General features: G+C 49.2%; 1 protein-coding gene across 1 annotated transcript; it reads left to right on the forward strand.

The window, feature by feature from the left end:
• Positions 1 to 249: 249 nt before the first annotated feature.
• On the forward strand, positions 250 to 16,818 carry STIP1 (stress induced phosphoprotein 1). The gene is made up of 14 exons (XM_075939072.2): positions 250 to 405; positions 3,798 to 4,007; positions 5,098 to 5,239; positions 5,715 to 5,856; positions 6,516 to 6,684; positions 7,160 to 7,286; positions 7,901 to 8,003; positions 9,508 to 9,628; positions 10,736 to 10,832; positions 11,204 to 11,328; positions 13,226 to 13,262; positions 13,568 to 13,671; positions 15,663 to 15,835; positions 16,386 to 16,818. The coding sequence occupies exons 1-14, from the start codon at positions 397 to 399 to the stop codon at positions 16,456 to 16,458; spliced, it is 1,632 nt and encodes a 543-aa protein (XP_075795187.1). The 5' UTR covers positions 250 to 396; the 3' UTR covers positions 16,459 to 16,818.
• The last annotated feature ends 1,430 nt before the right edge of the window (positions 16,819 to 18,248 follow it).

Below are 18,248 nucleotides of genomic sequence, written 5' to 3' on the forward strand. Positions count from 1 at the left end.
CTAGGTTGAGATCCAATCACAGTGAGGGCGGGTAGAAGGAAGGCTCTTCGCGGGGCGTATTGATTGGCATACCTCCAGACTTATGAGACGCGGGGTAGGCGGGGCTAGTTGCGAATTGACATCTATGTTCTCGTATCCCTATGCGAATCTCAATAATCCCGCCCTGTTGGCGCTACCGAGGCGGAGAATAGGTAATGCCCGGCCTGTGAGCGACACCCTTTCTAATCTATGGTGGCACTGAGGGGGCGGGACCCGGACGCGTACCAACCAATGGGGCGGCGAGGGCGATACAGGAGGCTTCTAGCAGGTTCCAGAAGGCGGCGTGAGACGGGGTAGGCCGGCTCGGAGGAGACTTAACCGGCAGCGTCCCGCAAAACTGGGCCCCGAGCCGGAGCCATGGAGAAGGTGAAGGGCCGGGCCTGCCAAGGAGCGAGCTGGGCTGTGCGCTGGCGGGCGGGGTAGCTGCAGCCTGGGGCAGGAGGTGACAGCTACGAGGGACGCGCCTGGGGAGGGAGTTGGGGGGCAGGAGCGCGGGGTGGGGTGAAGCCAGGCAGGGGAGGGCCCGGGGTAGGCGACTTTGCCTCGAAGAGGTGCAAAGGTCTGGAGGGAGCGTGTTGCCAGATGCGTTTTAGCCCCCTCGTGTAGACGGGGCGAAGCTGTGTGTTAACCCGCGCTGGTTGGGCAGGGACACCCCCCTTTTCCGCCTATCGCTTCTCTTTACCTTGGTTGCATGAGAGTGCTCGAATGAGCGACGTGAACGTGCCTACTGAAGTGACCCCTCGGGAGAGGGCGGCTGGGCTCTGAGGCTACTGCAGAGCCGTCTGGGGCAGTGGAGCAGGTGTGAGACGAGGTAGCCGAGAGTCCTAGAAGTTGGTGGTAGCAGGGTTTCTGGGAAGCAGGCATGCGGGAGGAAATAGAGTGGTTTGGGCAGGAGGTTTCCTCGGAGCTAAAAAGGGGAGCACGAAGAGATGGACTGGCTAGTAAAGTAGGTAGCACAGGGAATCTGCATTGAATGTGAACGGAATGTATAAGATTGATTGTGTGTGTGAGTGAGTGAGAGAGAGAGGTTCAATGTGCTGTCTGGAGATATGTAGCTGGGATGTAAGTACCATCTTCTCATTTTCTGCCTCACTTTTGCATGTGCATGCAGAAGTCTCCCTTGCCTCATCCCCCTGCAATAGAAGGCATGCCCAGGAAGGAGTAACTGTTCATGCTGAGTAGCTGTTGAGGTCTCCAAGCAACTATGAACTATGTATTGCATTCTAATGCTGGAGATGGCGGCTGTAGACAGACAGCTGACCTGCTGCTTAAACAAAGCCTATTAAGGTGCAGTAAGGAGACCCTGGAGTATTCTCAATCGAGGAAGCATTTGGAGCAGATGTACAGGTGGCATAATACAAAAAATTGTCACCAGAATCTCCCTTCTGCTTGTCCCATTTGAAGAGGGCCTGTCGCTTTGGTATGGGTAAAGGCTGCTCAGCTGACTTTGCTTCTTGAAGCATAGCAGATCACTGACTTGAGGAAGCTGCTTTATCTTGGAGTAAAGCAGTTTTGTTAACTTCACGTCTTAGTTTAAAATGTACGTTGCTATGGAACTAATGTAATTGAGGTGCTTATGCTTGCTAGAGCCTAGGTATACTATGGGTGACGGCAATGTGAGTCTCCTACACAAGCACAGCATTGCCAGTGCCCTAAAGTCCTGACCTACAAGATCCCAACTAGGGATGTTAAAATGGGTGTAATAAAGTAACTGTGTGAAATTTTCAGCAGTTACACGCTGGGTGGCAGCAAGCTCCTCAGGAGCTACTGTGTGCAGAGTCAGCTCTCCATATGTACTGGCTCCTGCCTGCACCCCACGCTGCTGCCTCTGTATCAGAATACCTGTTCATCATTGCACACAGGCAAACAAAGTTTGCACATTACACTTTCATATCCTGTGTTTGTCAATGCTCCTCAGTCCTGACATGCAGCTTCCTACTGTCCAAGTACTAAATTCCACCCCTCACAGCTTTGCTGTTGCCTGTCAATCCCAACTTCCTCCCCGCTTCACAAAAGGAATTCCTCCTGCCTCCACCCCTGCAGGCATAACTCCTGATTTATCTCTGCAAGTCTTCATTTCTGTCTTGCTTTCTGGCTTGAGCAAAAATGCCCAGGTATTGCAGTATTATATATTCCATACCAATGTTGGCTAGGAACTGGAATGAAGCTCATCAAAATTATCTCTACTTATATGGCTTGTGTCAGAGTGTAAATCCAGTTCTAAAATGGGCGGGGAGAAAAGTTCTTAGTTTGTATCATCATCTCTGAGCTGTTGAGCCCTGGCACTCACTAATTTTCCGGCTAAACAGTAAATGGTCAGGCTTACTGGTTAACAGGCCCTTGCCATCTCTGGAGTTAACTTGCCAGCTGTACCTGGAGAGGCCAGCTAGCAAAGTGGCAGTATCCCAGAACCAATGTGGGACTTAGGTTGAAACAGTTTTAACTGGTTAATCATTTTAACATCCCTGTTGAAAATTAAAATAGAATGTAAAGTGTGGTGGTATTTTTTAAAATTTGATTATTCATGCTTCTGCCCCAAATAGTAAGGCTCTTACGTTGTCAGCTAATTTGGGAGCTTCAGGGGGTAGCTGAGTTAGTCTGTTACAGGGGAAAAAAAACCCAGTAAGCAAATGGTCTGGTAGCACTTTATAGGGTGATCCTTCAAAAGTTTTTAGAGGTAGTAATTATTTTGCTATTCATGGCATATAATTTAAAGATCTATTATTGCTCAGGCCCCATCAGTACTGAAAAAGGAGTCGCATTGTAATAGTTTTAGGGAGCCATCTTAACACTCCCTGTAGAAGGGAGACTTTTGATGTAACTGGGACAAGCTTCTGTTTGTACTGGCAGAGTTCAGGTTATAAAGTACTTGGAGAGTGGAAGTAATAGGCTGAGAAAAATGCAAATTTTGTATGCAGACTTCCTAGGGAGCTCATTAGAGTTCCTACCTGATGTGCTGTTGAAGTGACTCATCAATGATTGCCTTCCCTTGGCGGAGACATCTCACTAGCAGTTGCTGGGTTTTTGTGATGTACTGCATCCCCATCAGTTCACACTTGCAGGGAAGTCACATCTGCAGACTTTACCTGCCTGGTGACTTCTGGGTCTTTGGAGTATTTGAGCTGGGTGGTTAAATCACAGCTAGATTTCCTTTGACTCCGAATGGCCCAAGCTGCATCATCTTAGAAGCAGATGACATTTTTTGGCCTTTGTTTATGAAACTAGCTGAATCAGTCATGTTGGAGAATTCCACCCAAGCGGGGTCCTGAAAGGGGAGAATTAGCTGTCTGGGTGAGAATTGAGAGGGATAGACTTGCTGTCTGTGATTTGGGGTGTTCACAGACCTCTTATTGAGGAATCTGGAGTCCTTTGGTATTGCACAACTTCCATGTAACAGCTATGTCAGTATCCAAGTTCTTATTGAATTTCTGCTGTCAAGATGCATATCTTGCTCTTATATTAACGTTTCTGGGACTGTTAAAGGAGGCATTGTCTCCCATCAAGTAAGTATTGAATAAGTGGTTTCTAGTGAAAAATTATTCTTCCTATCCCAAGTGCTGTTAGCAGTAAGACTCTAAGCAGCTGCTGCTTGAGCAGGACTCAAGAGACATTAACAAGGAGCACTCTTTAAAGTCACTTTCCTGCAAGTGATGCAGTGAGTTGGGAAAGATAATTCCAAGGCAAGAGGATTCCTTTGACACTTCCACCCATAGCTGATCATGCTAATCCATTGCTCACTCTTGCCCTTTCTCTGATAGGTGAACGAGTTGAAGGAGAAAGGCAACAAAGCCTTGAGTGCAGGCAACATTGCAGAAGCCATCAAGTACTATTCGGAAGCAATAAAACTAGATTCCAAGAACCATGTGCTCTATAGCAACAGGTCTGCAGCTTACGCCAAGAAAGGGGAGTACCAGAAAGCGCTGGATGATGCCTGTAAAACTGTTGAGCTGAAGCCAGAGTGGGGCAAGGTAAGGGTCCTTCTCTAGATTCTCTTCGGGGTCTTAGGCTACATCAGTGTTTCTCAAACTGTGCTCCACAGAGCTCCAGGGCTCTGAGAGACATCTCCAAGGGCTCTGCGAGATTGACAAACTGGAAACATTGATAGGTACAACATGTACAATCAGTGGACCACTGGGGCTCCGCATAAATTTTTACGCATGTAAAGGGCTCCGGTGCCCAAAAAGCTTGAGAACCACTGGGCTATGTTGTCTTGCTTGTGAACTGAATGTTAGGGCTGATGTTAAGAAGGGCTGATCACAATAGTGACTTTGTGCCTTAAGATCTTAGTCATTGGAGAGTCATGGTTTGCTGTAGGTGCTGATTGGAGTTAAAATATGGCTACCACCTGGCTCTCCCTAGCCATATATGGCAGGAAAAGTTGTATTGTACCACAACATAATCATGTTATCTTCATAGTTCAAACCAGGAATAAATGAAACCTCATTGCTCTAAAAATATACTTCAAGAGAAATCCCTTTGATTTTTGACAGAGAGATTCAAAGGAGCTGGAGTTGGGTGACTAAATATCTTAAAACTCTGGGAAAATCCCAGCTTGTTGTTTCATGTACTTGTGTAGTTTCTGTTACTTTAGTGGTTTTGCATTCTTTAACACAGTTATCTCAATCTTTAATATGCAGTCCCACTGTGAGCAAAGCAGTTGCTGTTAACCTTGTTTTACAGATGGGGAACTGAGGCACAAAGAGACTGACTTGCCCAACATCACATAGTTTGGTGTAGAAACTTGAACCTCAGTGTCTTGAGTTTAATCCTGAAGAGGTTCTCTTCAATCAGAATGGCTTCAAGTCTCTGGGAGAAATGTTTGTGGCTGTTCTGTGTGTTGTCTGTCATGTTGGTTGTCACTGGGAACTGAGTCACAGATCCTCAGAGATACATAAGCTATGAATCACGATAACATGAGCTAAAAGATTAGGCTCTGTAGCTAGGGCCTATGACAGACTCATGAGCTCTGTGCATAGAGAGCGATCTTTAACAGTGGCAGCTTATAAAAATATGCTTGTCAAACTTTTGTCCTCCAGTGTTGCCTTTTGCCACTTTCAGGGCTACTCCCGCAAAGCAGCCGCTCTAGAGTTCTTGAATCGTTTTGAGGAGGCCAAGAAGACATATGAGGAGGGGCTGAAACATGAGCCAGGGAACTCTCAACTGAAAGAGGGGCTCCAGAACATGGAAGCCAGGCTGACAGGTAAGGGAATGAACTTGAGAGAGCAGGAATTGCAGCAAGAGATGTCCACCTGGTATGAGTAATGCCTTCTTTCAAGCCAGCTGCTTAGATGCCTGGCACTAAAAAGTTGCAGGGATCAGACTCCTCTCTGCATCTATAGTAAGTGCCCTGTCAGGGGTGGTTCTCTGCTCTTGGCGGGCAGAAGGAACATGGGAGGGAAAAGTGCCATGGAATTTGGACTAGGGCTACCTTCTTTTTGTTACAGTTGGGCTTAAACTGCATCTTTCAGCCCTGAGCTGAGACTGACAGCCCCTGTGTTGATCAAGGGGCAAACATCATTCAGCAGTGATTGATCGTTGTGTTAGCCGTGCAGGCTACAGTTTCCTTATAGCAGCTGAAATGTCATATGCTGAATCAGACCCAAATATCCTCTTGGGGTTACGTGGGTGCTGAAATGACCAGCCTGTGCTTCTGTTCCTTCTCCCCGATCCCACAGAGAGGAAGCTCATGAACCCCTTTAACATGCCAAACCTCTACCAGAAGCTAGAGAGTGACCCCCGCACAAGAGCCTTGTTAAATGACCCCAGCTACAAAGACCTGATTGAGCAGCTCCGGAACAAGCCTTCTGATCTGGGAATGTAAGTTGGACCTGCTCACGTTCTGCTGAGGATGGTTCTGCTATGGTGCAATGTTGGGGTTAGGAGTAAGATTTCATCCTTTGGAGAATAGTTTGTCCTGAGCCTCAGGTATGGTGTCCCTTGCTCTGCAAATTTAAGTCTGCTTCAATGTTTCCCCCCCCCCCCCCCGCACACCATGCCATCCCTGGATATATGTGATCCAAGGCACCCAGTCAGCACAGCCCTTTGGCCCTGTCCTTGAGCCAGAAGGCAGATCGCTATCACTATGCACACTGCCCTTCAGACGCACAGGCGAGACCCTTTCCTGAGTGTCTCTGGATTTGTATGGGGTAGAGAAGAGCAGGATAGTAGCAGAGTGTTAAGGGATTTGAAATAGGCATTGAGGGCAGCAGCATAGCTGGGGGAGAAGCAAAATAGCAAGTGAAATAGGAGCAGTGATGCAGATGAAGCCCAAGCTGTGCAAAATATAAAGGTGCTGCAGAAAGTGAATAGAAGGACTAGCATTTCACTCCCACAGTGATGCACAGGCTACAGAAGGGATAATCCTTCCCTTGTGGCTGGGTGCTCAAATGATTTTCCATCACCCCAGTTAGTCAAAATTAGCCAGGTCCGTAGAGCCTGTCTGCATGCCTCCTAGCTACTCACTCCTTGCCTCTCAGAAAGCTTCAAGACCCGCGAGTGATGACCACACTGAGCGTGCTCTTGGGAGTTGACCTCGGCAGTGGGGATGATGAAGATGAAGCTATGTCTCCACCTCCACCCCCTCCACCTAAAAAGGAGCCCAAGCCAGAGCCCATGGAAGAGGATCTCCCAGAGAACAAGAAGCAGGTACCACCAGCTGATGACCTGGTCCTGTTATGCTTAAGCTCCATGTCATGTGCTGTGAGGTGGAATTTGGCACAAGGGAATGCCCCTTAGTAGGGGGCTGAGTAGGGTGATAAGACGCCCTAATAAAGATGTGCTGGTCCCAGGAACAGAGCAGATATTTGGCTAGCTTTGCCCTCCCACTTGCTGGCAGGATGGTAGGTCATCTGATCAGCTCAGGTTGGCCCTGTGACAGGAGCCTTGGCACAGACTCCTTTCTCATGAGGCTGCATCACCTTGTTTCCTTTGTGGTCACTGGGTTAACAGGCTGTCATTATAGTTGCCTCTGTCAAGGCTGTAGGCCAAGGCTAACGCAGACCAGGACTCAGCTTATGGCTTGGACTCTGGAGTGGGGTTGTAAGGCCTAAGAGAGCTGAAAGGCTTGACACAGTAGCAGCTGAAAATGCATTTTCTTTTTTTTTTCTGCCCCCATGTTCAGGCTCTGAAGGAGAAGGAGTTGGGAAACGAGGCGTACAAGAAGAAAGATTTTGCTGCAGCTCTAAAGCACTATGACAAAGCTAAAGAGCTGGATCCCACCAACATGACTTATATCAGTAACCAAGCAGGTAAGTGTTAAGTTCTAGTCTGATCTTGAGGGTGCTGCTTCCAAAGTCTAACTGTAAAAGTTAACTCTTGCACTGACATGGAGCCAGCCCAGTTTCCTTATCATTGGGGCTTGTAATGCATATTCCAAGGGTGGTGTGTGAGGCCACTGTGCCTCACGTAAAATTGGCTGTCGCATCCCCTCCCCAATCCACCCCATGAACTCCTGCTTTGACATGATGCTGCTGCTTCATGCTAAGTGACACCTGTAGGTGCCCATTTCTACTTCCTGTTTTGAAAAAAATCACAGTAGTTATGGGGAGCTCCGTGACTGGCTTTATACAAAGGAGTACCAAGGTGACCTTTAGTTGGCTGCATTCTGTGCATATCTTTTGAAAATTTGCTCCACGACACTGGTGTTAATTAAAAAAAAAAAATCAAATTTTTCTCAGGGCCCTCTAACCCTGAAACACTGCATTTCATAGCAGTATGAGCAGCATGTGGATTTTAGATCACATAGAAGTATCCACCTCTAAACAGAGTGCGTGATCTTAACTGCATTGTGGTTCTGCTAGACTAGTGTGGGTGGTCTGGCCAGTGGTTACGGTAAGAAGTGGTCTTGTATTTTCCCTTGCAGCGGTGTACTTTGAGAGAGGTGATTACAACAAGTGCCGAGAGCTGTGTGAGCAGGCCATCGAGGTGGGGCGTGAGAACAGGGAGGACTACCGGCAGATTGCCAAGTGAGTACATGCAGCATAGATTTGGGGCTTGTGGAAACAAGTGACTAAAGTCACTTGTCCTTCTCCTTGGGTTCCTGTAGCACCCTCATCAGTGGTGTATTCAAGTGTCTCCTAATTACAGGCAGTCCCCGGGTTACGTACAAGATAGGGATTGTAGGTTTGTTCTTAAGTTGAATCTGTATGTAAGTCGGAACTGGCGTCCAGATTCAGCCGCTGCTGAAACTGACCGCCAGTTCTGACTTACATACAGATTCAACTTAAGAACCCCAAGCGTCCCCAAGTCAACTGCTGCTGAAACTGATCAGCGGCTGATTCCAGGAAGCCTGGGGCAGAGCAACTCTGCCTCGGGCTTCCTGTAGTCAGCGCTGGTCAGTTTCAGCAGCGGCTGACTTGGGGACGCCTGGGGCAGAGCAGCTGGGGTGCTGCTGGGCTGCTCCAGTAGCACCGCTCCTCGCTCCTTGGCGCTACTGGACCAACCCGGCAGCACCCCAGCTGCTCTGCCCCAGGCGTCCTGATTCAGCCACTGCTGAAACTGACCAGCAGCGGCTGAATCAGGACCTGGGGCAGAGCAGCTGGGGTGCTGCCGGGTTGGTCCAGTAGTGCCCAGAGCGGCGCTGCAGGACCAATTGGCAGCGCCCCAGCTGCTCTGCCCCAGGGTCCACAACAAAAGCCTGGTCTGCTGGGGCGGGGGGGGGCACACTAGCTGCGCCCCCCTCCCTCCCCCAGCAGACCAGGGACACGGGGAGCAGAGCCGCAGCGACAGCGGGGTGCCGCACCTCTGAGACTTTGCTCTGGCAAAGTCTCAGAGGCGCGGGACCCCGCCGCGGCTGCGGCTTCAGTCCCAGTGCCCCTGGTCTGCTGAGGACCGTCTCCAGCAGACCAGGGGCACCGGGAGCAGCTTACGAACGGGGCTTTCTCGCCCCGGAGCTCGCAGGCAGCAATCCGCCACCTCGACCTCCAGGGCGAGAGAGCCCCGTTCGTAAGTGCAGATCCGACGTAAGTCGGATCCGCGTAAGTCGGGGACTGCCTGTATGCACAAAAAACTTTTTACTTCCAGGTTACTAGTTCAGCTCCAGCCCAGGTTACTGTTGTCATTATCTAGTAGATTGAAATGTTAGCTGGGTCTTAGTCACTACCAGTGTTCCCTCTAATCTTTTACATCCATTTGTGGGTTTTTTTCTATCCACATGAAGAATATATTTTATGTGCACCAAGGCATGTGCGAATGTGCGCCACCTGTGGAAACCAAACCTAGCTATGGGCACTCTGCTAACCATCTGGGTGGATTTTGAATCTCTTCAAAGTAGCTGTGTGCTTGTGCAGCCAACAGGGAACTCTGATCACTACCAGAATTGACCACTGTGCCCCCCCATGTGCCCGACACAGAACTTTCCTCAATAGGGGGTCTTCTGGTCATAGAGAAACCTTTAGGTAAGGAGCAAGGTGCCATACTTCTGTCCCTTATTGCCCTTATCTTGATATTGGCTACTGTCTCCACATCCAGAGTTTATGCAAGGATTGGCAATTCCTACTTCAAGGAGGAGAAGTACAAAGAAGCCATCCAGTCCTATAACAAGTCTCTGACGGAGCATCGGACTCCAGATGTGCTGAAGAAGTGTCAGCAAGTGAGTGTGGGCTCATATCTCCTAGTGAATGTGTGGCCTGTAGCAAAGTGTGCACCCACTTTCATAGCTTTCTCCAGCTGGTAGAACATCCTGCCATTTAAATGCCCTGACTCTGAAATTCAAGCCTCAGAGCATATTTCTAGCATATTTCCACCAAACTTCTGGAATTCCCACTAGCACTAAAGGTTAGCACCAGGGCCACTTGTCTTCAAGCCAATCTTTCACATGAGTTACTAGGGTTCTGGATCAGCAGCTAACGCAGGCTTCCCTCATAATTGCAAGAAACCTGGGAGGAATCTTGACCTCTTCGGATTTTTTTTCCTTGTATTATTGTAGATTTCCTAGTCGTAGGCCAGGACTCCATTGTTCTAGTGCTCTACACGATACTGGAAATGTGACTTTTTTTCGTTCTTTTGGCCAAGTTTTTTTCCCCCCCATTACCATGGTTGTGAGCTTACATTAGTCCTCCTTTTACAGATATAATCCTTGTGCCTGTGAGAATGGGAATCCTACAGTTAACTAGGGAACTTACTCCCTTTGAGTTATTTCAGGCTTTCTGAAGATTTAGGTAGACATTGGCAGTGGTTAAACTCAGTTGCATGAAGTTTTCACTGCAGCAACAAAGAAGCATGATCTTTTCGAACCAAGGAGGAGGTTTTGAAGCATCAGTGTAGCTGCTTTGCTGCAGCACTGAAAGAGACAAGCCCCTGATCAGCCCATTGATCTCCATGGTTGTGGGTATCTGTGAGGACAGCCAGTCTGGGTGAAAGCAGATCAGTGTAATAACTCAGCATGGCCTCTTGTCTGGTACTGACTCATAATATGGCCATTCTGTCCTAGTTCTCCATGAGGGTGCCTGCTGGACTGGGTGGCTTTGTGTTTGGGGTAGGAAGGCCACTGGAGTTCTGTGCAGCATTTACCAGGTCACAGCACCACCTTCCCAAGCTCCATCTTCTTCCTACATCATGATTATTTTATGCCTACTCCAGCCTGGATGCAAAAAAGGGAACATTCTGTAGTGAGTGGAATGTGATGCCAAGGAGAGAGGGGTACTGCTGACAGGGGCAGGGTCTGTTACATCATACCATGCTCATGATTCCTCCACAGGCTGAGAAGATCTTGAAAGAGCAGGAGAGATTGGCATACATCAACCCCGATCTGGCTCTGGAGGAGAAAAGCAAAGGCAATGAGTGTTTCCAGAAAGGTGAGCGCGCTCAAAGCTCGATTCAGAATAAGTGAACAGCCCTGCAATGTAGCCAGTTTCCTTAGTAGCCATAAAGGAGCCTGCCACATGTGCCCTGGAGTTGTCTCCATGCTGTGGGGGTGAGATTGCATCTGGCATTAGTTGTTGTTTCTGTAGCATCAGGCTGGGATGCTGTCAGCCCAGTCTAACTGCTGGATTGAGTAAGGGGAAGCAGCTAGCCTGACTTCGAGAGCTCCATCTGAAGCTGCTGGGGAAGTGTAGGCTTCTGGGCTGTCTGGCAATGAAGGAAGAATTAAGCCATGCTCTGGTAAATGGGTGTGGGGGGCATTTCTGGGTCCCTGTAACTTTCTACTGCCCTCTTCTCCTCTTAGGGGACTATCCCCAAGCAATGAAACACTACACAGAAGCCATCAAACGCAATCCCAGTGATGCCAAACTCTACAGCAACAGAGCTGCCTGCTACACCAAACTCCTGGAATTCCCACTAGCACTAAAGGTTAGCACCAGGGCCACTTGTCTTCAAGCCAATCTTGCACATGTGTTATCAGGGCTTCAGATCAGCAGCTAACACAGGCTTCCATCATCCTTGCATGAAACCTGGGTGGTATCTTGACTTCTTCAGATTTTTTCTTTGTATTGTAATAGATTCCCTAGTTGTAGGCCAGGACTCCATTGTTCTAGATGCTGTACAATCACGGATTGGTTCCTACCCGAAAGGGCTGATGGTACACGCTTAACAAGCTTTTGTTTAACTAGAGACAGTTCTAATGTACTCTGTTCCAGGTGTGATGGTGGGCCAGTCCCACCATCCATATGCTTTCCAAAGCACCTAATCCCATGGTGGCCAACACGCTAGCCACATATGACTATTTGGCTGGTTGAGTGTGGTTAGCTACTTTCAGATTTGGTTGGACACCACAGATCTAATCCTCCAGAAGCTGCATGCTTGGATAGGGTTGTTAGTGTATAGTTGAATAAATGATTAACCAATAAGTCTAGGCTTATCATTTAATCCTATCCACTTCACAAACTATTCTCTCTCCCTCCCCCCTCATTGCTGCTCTGTATCAGAGGTAGGGATGTTAAATTTAGATTAGCTTATTAATTGAATAGTCAATGCAATTTGCATCGACTATTTGATTAGTCTATAAGGAAGCCTCACCTTTGAAGTCTAGCAACAGCCCCAGGGCTGTTGCTACACTTCAAAAGTGAATGATGTGGGCAGCACTGGCCCCTTGCTCCCCACGGCATTTCAAAGCAGCAGCGCCACATGGAGCCTGGGGTCCGGGGGGGGGGGGGAGAGGGGGAGGTCCCCAGCTCCTACGGTGGATGCTTTCTCAAAGCCTCTCCTTTTCTTCTATCCCCCATGCTACCTCTTTCTGATAGAGGCAGCAAGGAGGAGTGGGGGGGAGAAGCAACTAGCTGACTGGTGTATCGACTATCCGATAACCAAAAGCTTATCGGATAGTTAATTAGTTTTTCACATCCCTAATCAGAGGTGGGAATGGGGGGCAGGAGCCAGTGCCCATGAGGAGTTGACTTTAAGCAGGCTCCTCATGAGTACCGGATCCACTTCCCCTCCCCCCTACATGCTGCTGCCTCTGAGGCAGCAGCATGGGAGGGGGGAGGGAGCGCAGGGGAGGCTGCCACGAAGCAGCCTCTGTCTGCAGGGGTCCCAAGCTCCCCGTGGACAGAGGCTGTTCTGCATCCCAAGGAGCAGTCTCTGTCAGTAGGTAACTTAGAACACCCCATCCCCCACAGAGAGGGGCTACTGTATCAGAGGCAGAAGCACTGGGCGACAGTCAGCCTGTCCGCAAGGGGAGCTGGTTTTTAAACTGGCTCCCCTCATGGACCAGCCCCTGCCACTCCACGCTCCTGCCTCTGATAGTCAGCAGCATGGGGTGGCAGGGGGCTCCCTGGGAGTGCACTGTCTACCAGTCCCACCTATTGAATAGTTATGTAACTGGTAATATTTTATGCAGTTCTACGACTATTCAATTATACGATATCTAATATCCTTATGCTTGTAGACCTTTCCTTAACTCGCCTGGCCAGCTGTGAAATGACAGCATTAACTGCCCTGAACATGAAAAGTACAAGCTCTCACCCCCACCCCATGAGCGGAGGGGGGAGGGGGGAAGGGAGGAAGACGGGGGAAGGCAGAGCACAGGGTGGAACTACAGCACAGGGTGGAACTACAGTCCAGGCACTGAGGGCCCATAAAAGATTACTCCAGCCCTGTGGCTGTTGAGCACCTTTTTGGTGGGTACTTGAGCCCCAAAGTGCCCACAGAGTTGGTGCCTATGGCTATGAAGCATGCCAGGTGTCTTGCTAGTAAAATGACAAGTTTAACATCTCTGGAGAGAAATGAGTGTGGTGTTTTCCCCCTCCAGGACTGTGAAGAATGTATCCGGCTAGAACCTACATTTAGTAAGTAGACTGATGGGGGGGGTGAGTTGCATGATTCACCTTGGCTGGCCTAGCTTCTCATGTGACACTGTGGAATAGCCACCTGGGGAGTGGGGGGGTGTGATACTGTAAAGACCTGTGGAATCATTCAGGCTGAACATACCTTTAAGTTTCCCGGTGAGACAACATCTGTGGTTCCTAATTGGTAGTTCACATACACTGCTGATCTTGCTGCTAAAGGGGACCTGTGGTGGACCACAGGAGGGGATGAGGTGTTCAGTGAGCATAAACCTCAAGTAGCTGATTCTGGGGTGTTATGCTTGCAGTCAAGGGTTATACCCGGAAAGCTGCTGCGCTGGAAGCGATGAAAGACTATACTAAAGCCATGGATGTCTACCAGAAAGCTCTTGACCTGGATTCCAGCTGCAAGGTGAGAGCATCTGATGCCTAGCAGTATTGTACTGCCAGCAACTGTCTGGTATTGGAGTGTCAGAGAGAGCTTGATCCTGGTCTAGAAATAACTGCAGGGAGAGAAGACTCCTGAGAGCAGAGAGCTTCTTAATGTAGCAGTCAGCGAATGAAATTCAGATTGGAAATAATCTAACATTACTCTTTAATAGAGAGCAAAATTAACTGTTGAAACAGCCTACTGGGATTCTGAGCTTGATTCTCCATTTTTGGTGTTTAAGGCAGGAGGGGTATGCCCCCCAAAAGAGCTGTGCTAGCTTAGATATCAAACCCCTTTAGAAGAGAGGCCTGAATTCTAAGCTTAATTACAGTCTCTGGGTTGGGCTACAGATGCCCAACCAGATCTCTGTTGAAGTTAATGAGACTTGTACAGAGACATAGGGATATGACCTTTACCAGTAACATCTACTTTTGTAGCTCATTCATTGCCTCCTTGGCTCATTGGGGAAATAGGCTTCTGCTTAGGCTCTGTGCTTCCCTTCCTCATTTCTTCTCCTGATTTTTGAGCCTCTTCTGTGCTTTCTTACCACAGCTCTCCATTGACTGTCACTTCCATTCCATCCACTACAGCTAGCTAACACTGACCATGAAACAGGACTCTCGAGTTGACACTTCAGTTTAAGACGGGGTAGCAGAACAGGTCCTTCTGAACCACTTTCATGCTCTCTATAGACCTAGGCAGACAGAACTCTCTGTTGCTGGTCTCATTTGGGAGGGATTCTGCAGACATGAGCTAGAAACTTCTTTTTTAAAAAAGTCTGTGTCTCAAGCCATGTAAGTGTTCCACCTATTTTCAGCCATCAATCGTTGGGCTCCATGGCTGGGTGAAAGCATTATGCAGGACATGAGGCTAGGTGATCATAATAGTCCCATACCCACAAAGAGTTGTAGTGTGAGAGAGCAGGTTGGTTTGTGCTGAATTGATCTGACTTAATGGACTTGTTATACAGCCCTTCCCCCCAGGATGAGCTGTGCTGAAATGCATTGCTAAGGGTCCCTGCAAGGAATCAGTTCTTGCTATGCTCCCTTGAAGCTCGGGTTCCAAGGACTAATGACTGAGAAAGGCCTAGGGCCTATGTCCTGCCACCAAACCAACCTGGCTTGGCATTGCAATTGCCCATCCCCAAAATTCCACAGGTGCTCAAGGACACTGTTCAGGAACCTGCCATCGCTGGGGGAAGACTGCTCCTCCCCTGGCTCTAACCTAGCCTGACCTCCAGTCTACCATAGCCAGGGGAGGAAGATCATGAAGCTCCTTCCCTGGCCCTAACCTCCAGCCTACCATAGCCGGGGAGGGACAGCGTGTACCTGGTTCTTCTCCCCTGGCCTGGAGTCCCTGCCATGGCCCGAGCCAGAGCCTTCACACACTTACATCCCAATCCTCTGCCTGAGCCCCCTTCCACACTCAGAACCCCTTGCCCCGCTCCCACATAAATTGTATTGTGTCTAGACTACAGGGTTTTGTCAACAAAAGTGGACTTTTGTTGACAAAACTATACCTGCATCTACACTGCCGCTGAGTTCTGTCGACATAACTGAGCAGTTTTGTCAACAGCTGTAAACCTCATTCTACGAGGAATAACGCCTTTTGTCGAGTTCTGTTAACAGAAGGCTTTATTGCATCTGCACTGTCTTTTGTGACTTCGCTGTCATCTCGACAAAGCGGCTTGCTTTGTCGACAGAACTGGATGTAGTCTAGACGCTCTTTGTCGACAGAAGCCTTGTTGACAGTATCTGTTGACACAACTTCTGTCGACAAAAGCCTGCAGTCTAGATGTACCCTCAGTGTGCCAATATGGAGGTGATGTGCACCATGGAAGTGACACATGACACATAATAAATGTGTTTCACTTGGGTGGGAAGAATTTAAGGGAAAGCTATCTGTCACCTAGCAAGATACAGTGGCTAGCTCTAACAGAGCCCCTCATGCTACCCCTGCCATTCTTGTTTCAGGAAGCTGCAGATGGCTACCAGCGCTGCCTCATGGCCCAGTACAATCGCAACGACAACCCTGAGGAGGTCAAGAAGCGTGCTATGTCTGATCCTGAGGTGCAGCAGATCATGAGCGACCCAGCGATGCGGCTGATCCTGGAGCAGATGCAGAAAGATCCACAGGCACTGAGCGAGTGAGTGAGGCTGCCAGAATAGCACTTGGGTCTGGTTAAATCTAGCTCTAGGAATCACTGAACTATAGAAGAGATCTGCTTGGATCATGGGGACATCTCCTGAGGAGCCATATTGTGCTCCCTGCTGAATCAAATGGGGTGTGTTTCATAAGGAGCCGATATCGCTGCCTGCCTTAGCCTTTACCTGGTGCTGTTGGGTCCAAAGCCAGGATCCCGTGCTGGTCCATGTAGCAGGGTATCTTGTCCACATAAAGCCCATAGCACTTTCCCTAAGTGTTAGGGTGTTCACCCAAATTTCCTCATTCAGGAAAGTTTGGATTCCTTACAGCCCATTAGTTTCAATCATGCAAGATGTTCCTTAACCTCTCAAGCAGAGTTGTCCATTTGGCACCCTCCCCTCCCTCTTCTCTTCTCTCCCCCCCCCCCCCCCATGCTTGCATCCCACCCCCAGAGTCCCTTTATAAAAAGCCACTGGGCCCCAACCTGGATGCAGCAGCAGGAAGTGTCAAACTAAGTGCTTTAGAATAATACTATGTCTTCCTCTCTGCAGACACTTGAAGAACCCAGTAATAGCCCAGAAAATCCAGAAGCTGATGGATGTTGGATTGATTGCAATTCGGTGATGACTTTGCCACCCTGCTCTGCCCCATTGCCTATTCATAGGGCAGCTGGGACATTGGACACTGGCAGTACAAGGAAAAGGAAAGGGTATCTCAGTAGGAGACAAAGACTTGTACAGTATCATGCTCTTCACGGGCCCTGCTGCCCACATCACCCTTCCCAGTGCGAGGCCACCTAGCCACTTTCTCTCCCGTTCCTGTATTTCCAAGCAGCTTGTTTCATTGTTGAGCTGCCCCTCCCCTCTGTGCTCTTTTTGTTGGCAGAGGCCTGGGAGGTGGTGACTAACTGTTCATTGTCTGGTTCTTCTGGCTGTGAGACTGCATTGCCATGCTGCGCTTCAAATAAAAGAGCAAAGCAGTCAACAGTGCTTCTTTGTGTGTCTGGTGTGGAGGCAGGAGGGACAAATCAAGGGAGGGTCTATTTAAATATCCTGGCGTGTGCATGCACGCTTTGGAAAGGTTGCATGTGTCCTCTTAGCAGCGAGAGTGCTCTGTGGTTGGTCATCCCACAGGGGGCGCTAAAAGTCACCTAGCTTCACATGTCAGTGGCTGTATCTCTCATACTGGTAAGTGAAATAGGAAGTGTTTCACTGACAAGCTAGTCAGGCGGGATCTGAGTCCTCTGTCAGCTTGCAACACCAGCAGGGTTATGTTAGCGCCACCCCAGTGCCTGCAGACTTTAAGTTTATGCACGGATGATACAGACTCTGGTCTCTACTGTGGAGAGCAGATGTCTGGGTTCTTCCTTGGAATTCCTGTGTTCAGGGGAGAAGATGAAGAGGTGGATAAGAGGGTGCTTCCCAGGAGAAATGACAAAACACCATGGTAGCTGGATTCACTCTGCCAGGGGAGTGTCAGGCTGCCAGTAGAGGACGCTACCCTGCCCTCTTGCTCTATGGGATACCCTTCCCCTGTCATGCGCTTATGACGTTGCAAGGAGACGTGGGCTGGGGATTGGATGGGGTGGAGAGCTGATGTACCTCATTCTCTTTGCTACCAGAGGGAGCTATGGCACTGGTGCATTTTCCCCATGTCCTAGAAAACTTGAGTTCTGTAGCCCCAGTGCAGCTGCCAGCAGATCCCAGCTGCATCTACCCTCTTCCCCAGGTGACCTTAGGAGCCCCCATCCCCCTTCTCCAGAGGCTGTGCGCGTGCACAGAGGCCTCTGCTTTTATAAATATAGCACCCGCAGAGGCAGGAAGGGTGCTCTGCCGCAGAACAGGAACTAGTGCTAAGACAGGCTTAGTTGCTCAGATCCTAGTGTGATGCGTCAAAACAGTCTCCCTGCTGGGTGCTGTTCTCCTGCATTGATCTTTCCAGGGCTTGGCCAAATCTAAACTCTCTTGTAAGGAGAGAAGTGTGGGAATGGGAAGGTGGAAACTCAATGCCTCTAGTTTGTCCCATCCACTTCCCTCCACTTCAAGTGTGCTCTGACATGCCCCTTCTTTCCCTGAAGCCAGCCCCATTTTCTCCCTTCCCAGACAGACATCTGTTCAGGTGGATCATGGCTGTTGGCAATGTCCAAGGCTTTTTTCTTTGCTGCTGGAGTTGCTGATAGACTGCCAGCCAAGCCTGAAGGATTCTCCTTCGCTTTAGGGAAGATGGGGAGGGGCTAGGGATTCAGTTCTTATGAGTGGGGTCCAGTGGTTTAGAGTTGGGATGGCAGCATTCTCTGCTGCTAACTATGACCTAGGGGCAATCCAGGGAGCAAGACCTTGTTTCCAGGGGTGGGAAAGGGAGGGAGAGAGAAAAGCTCCCTAACACCCCAGAGACCGTTGCCGTATAGGACTGGG

Source organism: Pelodiscus sinensis, chromosome 11, assembly GCF_052426305.1.
Source record: "Pelodiscus sinensis isolate ZL-2025 chromosome 11, ASM5242630v1, whole genome shotgun sequence".
NCBI classification, from domain to species: domain Eukaryota; kingdom Metazoa; phylum Chordata; order Testudines; family Trionychidae; genus Pelodiscus; species Pelodiscus sinensis.